Below are 10,234 nucleotides of genomic sequence, written 5' to 3'. Positions count from 1 at the left end.
TGGTTTTTCAGGGCATAACTGTGCATGAACACTCATGAGCTTGCACATGCAGGCATATCATTTGCTTTATTGCATCAATCTGTTCATGCCATAAAATGTAAGTGAAAATCTTATTGATGGGGAGTACATATCAAAGTTGCCAATCACATTTATCATTTGCAAAGGTCTACAAGGCTAGGACTCTTGGAGCTCTAGAAAAATTAGGTTGGGCTGTGTCCTTCTACTTAGTGGTGGGAAAGAGAAAAATAGCCCCTGACGTCTAGTATTTCTGGTATTATCAGCCAGGCCTTGGTGTTCACCTGTTGAACATAAACACATTCATGGAACATCAACATTATACAAGGTCACCACAAGACCTTGAGCAACAACAACAAAAAAGAACATGAGCCCTCTGTAATCATGGCTGAAAATGGACAAAACATTAGTATTGTCCATGCCACAAAAATGATCTTATATACCCCACTCTAATGAGTGACTCCTGCTTCTTTACTTCTTATAGCTCTAGCGTTAGTATAATCTCTCCTCCTTCTAGATAAGATTTATGAAGATACTCATTGAATTACCCCCTACACCACTTCCTAACAGCATCCAAATCAGAGCAAAGCCCTACTTCCTTAAATCCTCCCCAAATCACCAAACATAAGGGCAAATCCTATAATAAGTTCTTGCTAACATCTTCTTACTTATATGGCCCAGGGTTCCCATGATTTGCATTCTCTCTTGCTACAAAAAGTGATAAATCCAATTTGTATAATTTCAGGTGTGTTCCTGGCAATCACCGGCTGGAGGATAAACTAGTACTAAAGGGTTACAATGGGAGCCTTATAATTGATAAAACAAGTATGATTCTTCTGTCCAATAGTTTTTAAAATTGTGACAAAATACACATAACATAAAATTTACCATCTTAATTATTTTTAAGTGTACAGTTCAGTGACACTGAATAATGTTTACATTATTGTGCAACTACTACTACTATCTATCCATCTCCAGAACCTTTCATGATCCTAAACTGAAACTCTGCGTCAATTAAAATGTCGTTCTTCACTCTCCCAACCCTTCATAACACTGTTCTATTTTCTGTCTCTATGAATTTCATTATTTTAGGTACTTTACATAAGTGGAATCAAAGAATATTTGTCCTTTTATGTCTGGCTCATTTCATTTAGCACAATGTCTTCAGAGTTTATCCATGGTGTAGCAGGTATCAGAATTTCCTTCCTTTTTAAGGCTGAATAATATTCCATTGTATGATTATACCACATTATATTTATCCATTTTTCTGTCAATGGATATTTGGGTTGTTTCCACCTTTTTGCCATTGTGAATAATGCTCCTATGAGCACTGGTATAATTATGGTCATAATTGTTTTAGCAATGAGAAGTAGAATAGTTCCAGGATTTTTCTGATTCTACAAGTAAACCTAAAACATTCTCCTTCTTCCTTCCCTGGCTAACCTCCACCCCCAGGAATCCCCATGCTCTGAGAAATCAAACAGTTTGCTGGTGATGACCTCTGGAAATCTGGAAGAGTACACCGTGTTATTTCCAAGTGTGATCACTGACTTTACCAAGATAACAATAGAAGGGAAAGAATTAGAAGAGCCAGTATAGACAGGCAAAACAATTCTGAAACAATTTTTCTTTCAAAATATATTTTCAAAATTAAGTTATAAGTTGTTTGCTACATAGTGAAGTACTAAAAAACAAGCATGCTAAAGGAGGGCTTTTGACATTGAGGTGAGAGATACAGACAAGTCATTTATTTATTCAGCCATTAAGCTATCATTTGCCACTTTCTGCCTGAAACATAAGCTCAGTGAGTTCAGGGACTTGTGCTCTATCTTCCCTCTCTAGGACAGAGCACATAATAGACACTCAATAAATATTTATGAAGTAAGTAAATGAATGATTATAATGAGTCCTTATTATGTCTCAGGCACTGTGAGAGGCATGATTGGGTATCAAATATCACCATCGCTGTCCACATAATGCTTTAAGGCTAACTAGGGAATTAGAAACACACTACAAGATAGCTGTAAACAAACTGTAATGGGTGTGCAGAAAAAGGAAAAGTTACTTCTGCTTATGAATAGTGACAGAAGTTGCAAAGATGAATTAGAATGGAAAGGATTTTTACAGGCGAAAGCATGAAAGTGTATTCCATGTGGAGTTAATAGCATGAGCAAAGGCGTGGTGGTTGCAAGAAGCATAAGGATGAACTATAGTTTATAGTTTATAGAGCTTCCATTCTGTTCAATAAACTTTAAAGTCTTCACTTGACTTAAGCTTCATAGCACCTTCCGTTTTCCTACCCCTCAGGAGGGAATAATCATTCTTCATGCTTCAGTTAAGGAAATCAAAAAACACATAGTAGTTAACTGGGGAAACCTGAATTTGAATCCAGGCCTTCAGATTCCATAGCTTATGATTCCGACCACTAGACTGTATTTAGTGAGTATTAATTAGCTTATTTTGGACTTGTATATAAGACGTAGATGTAGGGGAAGAGAGAGGGGTACAACCAAAAACTCTGCAGGGTTAAAATGGTGGAGGGAAGTGGAAGTTGTCACTTTTTTCTACTTTGAATTTAAGTGTAAAAAGCATTTTTATATGCTTAAAATACAATAATTCCATCTTATGATGGAATATCTGGGTAGAGGTTGCAGAGAATGATCAGAAAGCATTGATTATTAGTAGTTAGTTTTTACAAAGATTCTTTATGCCCCTTTTGTATGTGTTTTCTTTAAGTTTGACTCTATAAATACGTATTTATGAACACCATGTTTTTTAATGATTTGGCTGAGTTGTTTTAAACACAGCTCCACTTTAAAAATATTATTCAGCTGAAATGTGTTCTAAAGTTTTCTGAGCTATAAGAATCCTGGTTTTTTGGAACATAATTCAACATCAATTTAATTGAAAAAATTAAAAAAATAAAAATAAAAATATATTAAAAAAAGTATATATCTCCAACAATTGAGAAATATTATGAACTAATGAAAGAAAACATGTAGTAAAGAGCCATGTATTTTTGAGTGGAGGAGTATATGAAGAAAGGAAATGTTCCAAATGAGTAGCATGTTTATAAACTGTGTATAGTGTGGTTTTGATCGACAGCTGAGGATTACATGAATAAGTTTTAATAGGAGCAGGAAACCACTGCAATAAGTCATTCTCCTCTTTCTATTCATGCTTAAAAATTTTTTAAGGATAAGTTTTTTTAAGTTTTTCTCAACACCACAATTAAAAATCATTAGTATTTTTTCATCTCTGTTGTAATGATAAAAATGTTGATCCATACCTTGAATTCTCTGAATAGAGTAAAAAAACTAAATATTTTCATTCCTCCTCCTGCTATTGCCAGCAGCTATATGTTAAGAAATAATCATAAAGGAAAGAGAAAGATAGAATAATAGAGTCAAAAGGGGAGATTAGTAACAACTTCTAGTTTAGTTTGCCACTGAGTGTGATGGTTAATTTTATGTGTCAACTTGGCTAGGCTATGATACCTAATAGTTTTGTCAAACACTAGTCTAGATGTTGCTGTGAGGGTATTTGTGGATGTGATTAGCATATGTAATTATGTGACTTTGAATAAAGCAGATATTACTTCCTATAATGTGGGTGGGTCTCATCCAATCAGTTGAAGGTCTTAAGAGCAGAGACTGAGGTTTCCCGAAGAAGAATTTTGTTTCAAGGCTGCAACACAGAAATCCTACCTGGGTTCCCAGCCTGCTGGCCTGTCTTTCAGATTTGCCTGCTTTCACGATTATATGAGCCAATTCCTTAAAATAAATCTCTCTATATGTCTATATTTATATCCATATTTCTGTGTCTCTGGGAAACCCTGACTAATACAGTGGGCAAACTAAAGCCCAGAGAAATTGTATGATTTTTCTAATATCATTTAGTAAATGGTGACTAAGCTAGAATAGAAAGACAGGGAAACCGGGTCATAAATTGCCTAAAATATTGATTATAATTCTGGGAAAGAAATTTGTAAACTATCCACTTTCAGCACCGTCCTTTTTAGTGGATCGCATGCAGAGAAATGTAAAGTTTCACGAAAAACCAATACAGTAAAAAATCTGAAGTTCAAAGCAGATAAAACAGGGGAGGGATTGTTTGCTTTACCAAAAGGTAAAGTGTACTATTCTTTAGAGAGGCAAATTTCCTCAACATTTAAGGTGGTTTCATTTTTTTTGAATGCTTTGTAAACTTTCAGGGACACATAGGTTCAACACAATTGAACAGGGCATGTTTTTAAAGTGCATCTTACTAAAAAAAAAAAAAAATCCCAAGATTCAATAATTATTTCATCCTCTTGAAAATGAATATTTTATAAAGATAGAAGCGACAAAGAGAGGGAAATACACATTGTTATCTTAATAAACATAGGTCTCACATTTTGTGTGATGCTTTGCTGATAACAAAGCTCTTTCATTACACTCTTTTCTGGAAGCTTCACCACAAATCTCTGAGTTACTCTCAGCATTTTATGATGGAGACAACCAGGGCTGACAGAGACTAGAGGACTTGCCTAAATGACTCAGAGACACAGCAGCCAATTCCCAGATCTGAGCTCTCCTCATTGCCCTGCAATGATGCCCACAGAGCACCAGCATTAGCCAGCATTAGCATTAGGGTGGTGTTTGTAGGTCTCTTGACCGACAATCCTATAGTGAGCTGAATTCTCACCCTAATCAAAAGGATATGTGAGTTCTACTGTGCTAACAGGAATATTAAGGTTTACCTTGGGAAAAAAATCCCAGTACATCTCTTTCTCATTCTTAAAGATAACCCTACCATGTCCTTTTGCAATTATGAATTGATTCTGTGGGAGAACAGAAAATTTGATCACATGGATAAGGTATTCTCTCTCCTCTCTCCACCTTTCCCACAGTGCTCCCTATTTGGAGTGAATATTCTTTGAGTTCTGCATCCTTGTATAATAAGCAGGCTTCAGTTGTGGTTGTTTTTTAAAAAATGCTATATGGTTTACTGAATTGAAAAAATTGTTCCCATATTTTACAGCTCTCTCTCCTACCTTGGTTTTCATTTTCCTAACTTAACAGCATTTACTTTAGGAAAAGGATTTTACATCACTGGATCAAAGAACAGAGGCACCTTTATTGCATTTACATTCACTGGGCTGCAAAGACCCCGCACGTTTTCAGTCCGTTGCTTATCATTCCTATTCAGGCCATCCCTGGACTCATCACATTTGTGAGATTTGATTTTTCTCCTCTTTCTCGTCTGAGAGCAGGTGGACCAAGACAGTTCTTTGGAGGCTCGACAAGTGATTTCTCTTGAGAGAGGCGCACCTCTCCAGTCTGCCAAGGAATGAAAATTCAGACAATCACACAGATCATTTTGAATGCTGCCAAATAAATTCCACCAAATGCTACTGGCAATAATTACAACCTGTCACTGGGAAATGTGGTGATTTTCTTCTAGCATCAGGCTTCAGCCTTGTCCTGAGTGCCACGAAAATGACACAGAGAGGACATAAACAGCTTTCTCCATAGATAGAGCATACATTTCTCATAATCAGGGAAATGAAGGGGTTGATGTGCTTCTTTACCTTGAAATGTCTAGAACAGGGTGCCAGGGGTTAAGTAGGAACCACCTGGAACTTACTGCTCTTTGCTGACAGCACACTTGTCAACTACTCCTAAAATTAGGCAAAGTGGTGAAGAAAGACCACCATTTTGTTATAAGCAGGGCTCTGGGCCCCGACTGAGGAAAGAAAATAACCTGTTGTCGCTTGCAAAAAGCAAAGCTCTTCTGTAAGAATGGAAAGTCCTGAAAGCCAGTAGGAGAGTCGGCTCCCCAGGAGGTGATAGCATCCCAAAGTCTACTAGGATTTTAGGGTCAACCCCAAGATTGTCTTTTATACAAACAGGACTAGGAAGTCTCATCGAAGGACCGAGCAAGATCATGGGCAAAGCAGCTGTGTGAACCAAGTTAAAAAAAAAAAAAGAAAAAGGAAAAAAAAATTTTTTAGTAAGAAGCCAAGGAACGCTGCAGAAATGGCGAGAAAAGACAGAGACGCATAGGAGGGATAAGACAGGAGGAGGGAGTCGGGGAGGGCGGGGAGAGAGGAGAAAGCTGAGCGCGGACGTCAGGAACAAAAGCTCCAGCGGAGTCTGGCGGAGGCACTAAGGGAGCATGGGGTGTTTTGAATAATTATTCAAATTAGCATGTGTCTGCGCCATCCTGTGGGTGTGGCGCACAGCGGAGTGTAAACTCTAGCGGGGCCGGAGCAAACCCTCGATTAGCGGCAGCAGCCTGCCAGCCTGCCCGAGGAGCGCGAGGACCAGCGCGCGGCGCAGCGACCGCACGATGGCCTCGTCTCAGGGGAAGAACGAGCTGAAATTCGCCGACTGGATGGCAACTCTGCCCGAGAGCATCCACAGCGTCCCCCTCACCAATTTAGCCATCCCAGGTAGGCGCGCTGAGGCTGCCGACGGGGCGCCCGGCGTCCGCTCCCCCTGCCCCGCCCTGCTTTATCCGCCACGAAGTGGTAACTGGCCACGATGCCCGCGGGAGGGAAACTCGTCTCCAGGGGTGGGTCTCGGCCAGGCGAATGCGTGCCTGGGAGCCTCCGGGCTCCTGGCGCTTTCCAAACGTCTGGGGACCGTGGCGCGGGGAGTCAAGGTGACTGATTTTCCATGGGTTTTTGAAGCAGGTTGTGTGAGAGGGCTGGGGCAGGGGAAAGGCTTGGCTCCAGGACGGCCCCTCGTGCCCCCCTGCCACGTTTTCCCCGAAGACTTGGGGCTGGGGGCGATTTCTGGGGCTGTGGGGTGATAGTGACCGGTGAGAACGAGCTGCGGTCCTAAGGGCTCGGCTCCGGCCCGTGGACCTCCCACTCCATCCCTGTCACGGAATCAAGTGGATCTGGTGGATTTCTCTGTTAGAACCTACCCGAGTCATTAATATTCGTCCCTAGTCTCCTTTAAAGAGACAAAGCGCTTCCCGAAGAGTGATGAAAGTTCAGGGACCGGCGGCGGCGGCGTGATCGCTGCCCTTGACCGGGAGCTGGAAGGGGAGAGGAGCGGAGGGGGCAGTTTCCTGATCTGCGTGGACCCAGAGGGCCTGGCCGGGTGGCTACTGTCTGCATTTTGGTCCACGGGCTGTCAGCAGCCTACAGCGCGCGGGTCAGGAAAGCAAACCCTCGTGGACCGTGCATTTGTTGTTCGGGACAGAAGCTGGGCCGGGGAACCTGCGTGAGCTGCGGCGGAGGGGTGGGATTAATAGGCAAATCTTAGGAAAAAGATGATTGCGGCGGTGTCCGGACAGGCTAGCAGGACGGAAGCCTGGGCAAAGCGAGGAAGAGACTGGAGGCATCCAGAGGCTTCAGCATAGCGCGCACGACTTGGATCAGAGGACCGGGCAGGTTTTTGGGACGGGAGCGCAGCAGACCCTAGTTCGGATGTGCAGGAGGGAGGGTCGTTTCAGGTCGGTGTACCACGGTGACAGCTGGGGACACAGCCATACTTCGTTGACTTTTCTCTTGGGCTGAGGGTGCAGATGCCTGACCCTTCCAGGACTCGGCTAGAGGGCAAAATACCTACAGGCTGTCCACCCCCTGCCCCAAGCTGTGCCGTGTTATCAAGTTCAACCTTCTGGTCTGCCTTCTCTAGATCTGCCCTAGCCGGCGCCCCCTCTCAGCCACTGGGGGAAATCATACTTAAAAAAAAAAAAAAAAAAAAAAAGGGAAAGATGGGTTTTCTCGAAAATCCCAAGAGTCGCTAACCAGTAGCCCTGGAATTGATCAGTAACTTAAATCAATGGTCGTTCATCAAGTGGATGTTTGGCGGTTATGATAGGCACAGGCTACACTCTGAGAGCCAACCCTGGAAGGGAAGGGTTCGTCTACTTTTGTCCTTCTTCAAGAGGTAGCTTCCCAAGAGCCCAGGTGTCTCCAAGGAAAAGAACAAGACAGCTTCTCCACTCTGCACTTACCCTGCTCCCTGGGAGAGCCTGAGGATTGCTCTTTTGAAGGAGACAGTAGAAAGCACAGAACTGTGTTGGCAAAATTCCACTCTCACTTCCACAGGCATTCCTATCCTCTTTTCTTCCTTCCTTTTTATTTTTTGGTTTGTAGAAGGTTACTTTTACATGGTCTCACCTGAGAATTTGTGCTCACATAAAAGATAAGAAGGGCAAGAACTCTGTTGCCAGCCTCCTGATAGGTGACTCTCCAGAGACACAGGGAGGTTAAAAGCCCAAGTTCACACTGCAAGTTCTGAGGGATGGTAAGATACCATGTCTGAATCTAACTTACTTTTTTATAGTACTTCACTTTTCAAAGCCCTAGTATGTAACCCAGATCACATAATCCTTCCCCAAACCTTGTGAAGCAGTCGGTGCTGATAAGTATTAACTCCATTTCACAGATGTGAAAATTGCATCTCAGTGAAGGGAAATGACCTACAATCAGTTCAGTGATATAACCGTTAAAATGGTCCTTAGGAAAAACCTCCTAGAAATTTTGGAGGGAAATGCTTTGGGGTTTGTATCTGGATGATTCAGCAACAACAAGTACTAATCAGGGTGAAAGGACAAGGAAATAGGCATTAGCAGGAAGAGGATGAATTTTCTTTTCTTTCCACAGGACAAAGTGAAAACCTGAGGTCAGAGGCTTTGATATTCTGATAGTCCTACAGCAGAGACATAATGATGATGGCATTGGATGCAGTGGGAATTTCCACTGCTTTCCCCATTCCTCTTAGTTTTATACTCAAAGTGGATCCCCTGCAAAGCCTTCCATGCTCACCCTCGATACTTCTGAGAAAAAAAAAAAAACCCTATTTCACCAATCTACATGCCTGAATTCCTCCATGATTCTGTAATGTACGTTTGGCAGATCCGCACATATAAATCCAGGTTTAAAAATGGGCTTGGTACCTTTCCGCGTTGCTCAACTTGCGAGAATTTTTGGAGGAAAAAAAGACGTTCAAACTTCGATAGTCAGGGAAGACTAATTGGAGACTATTAAACACTAATGGAATAATTGCCTTAAAATCATGCTAATAGCTTCCTGGCTGCTGCTTGTTTACTTGGCCAGTTGCTACAGCTTGAATTAAGTAATTATCTCCACCATTTAAAACCACTCCTGATGTACCACACAAGTGTTTTTCTGTAGAAGGGAACGGCTGCTCGGTCATCCTCAAAGCTTCAGGTTTTCTTAGGTGGAGCAACTGGAGACTGAAGAGCTGTCTAATTATGAAGCCATCCACCTGGGGCAGCTGATCTGGATTACCCAGAGCTAGTGCAAAGAACAATCTGCAGGTGTGTGATATTCCCCATCAGGTGTGCAGTTCTGGCATCTTTAAATGTTTCTCAAGTGTCTGCATCTTGAATGCTTTCACAGCCAAATTTCTCAGTGGCTGTTTTGTGTTTAAATGGCCTCATGATTTGGTATTGACTGGCCTACGGAATTAAATTAGTGATCGGTATTAGTAGTTTTACTTTCACTTTATTTTTCAAAGGAATGGTAGTGTCGTAACACACTGACAGTTACTCGGATTTCGTTCTCATTTGTCTTTTCTTCCTCTCTCTGATGACACCAAGCTAAGTTTTCATTCATACATGTTTGCTTAACAATATCCTGGCATTTTGGCTTATGAATAATGTGTCCTCTCACCACAAACAGTTGAGAGAGGATAAACAGGGATGGAAGCAGGGAGACAAAGTATCAAATTCAGGTGAAGTCTGATGAATTTCCGGCATCTTTGAAGCCGAGTTCTAACTCTATAATCATAGTGCTGCCAGAACCATTGTAAAAAGATCCATCATGGGAGCAAGCAAGCCGTTGCTTGATCTGGGTAATTTGTTGGTGATCTGGATCTATGACAGGGAGTCATTCTGTCCAAAATCGAAAAGATCAGGAAGGGTTTTTACTCCATGGGAGGGGTCCGTTATGTATTTTCTGATATGTGATGAAAGTCTTCTTCACATAATACAGTAAATTGACCATGTAATAATGAAAGACTGGCTAAAATGTTGTGGGACTAGAATCTCAGAAAGAGTGTATGTTTCCTTGGTGTCAGAGTTGATTACTGAGTTGACCACCAGTTGGCCTTCGAGCTGGACCCGGGCAGAGTTTGCTTACCCCATCCTCTGTCCTTGGAATGTACTTTCTGCCCACTGTTCACACAGTGGGAACCATTTTCAAGGATGCAGCCTTGAGAGAGCAATGTGTTACTGAGACCATCTGGACAGT

At 41.9% G+C, this 10,234-nt stretch overlaps 1 protein-coding gene across 1 annotated transcript in view; it reads left to right on the top strand.

Moving 5' to 3' along the window:
- The first annotated feature begins 6,348 nt into the window (after positions 1-6,348).
- PLCXD3 (phosphatidylinositol specific phospholipase C X domain containing 3) overlaps positions 6,349-10,234 on the top strand; it is a 170,511-nt gene continuing 166,625 nt past the window's right edge. The window contains exon 1 of the mRNA XM_068535285.1: positions 6,349-6,451. Coding sequence (XP_068391386.1) covers positions 6,349-6,451 — 103 coding nt within the window. The remainder of the gene's footprint in view (positions 6,452-10,234) is intronic.

The sequence above is a fragment of the Eschrichtius robustus genome, chromosome 2 (assembly GCF_028021215.1).
Source record: "Eschrichtius robustus isolate mEscRob2 chromosome 2, mEscRob2.pri, whole genome shotgun sequence".
In the NCBI taxonomy this organism is placed as follows: domain Eukaryota; kingdom Metazoa; phylum Chordata; class Mammalia; order Artiodactyla; family Eschrichtiidae; genus Eschrichtius; species Eschrichtius robustus.
Note: the sequence above shows the minus strand (reverse complement) of the source record. Positions and strands in the feature narration are given on the sequence as shown.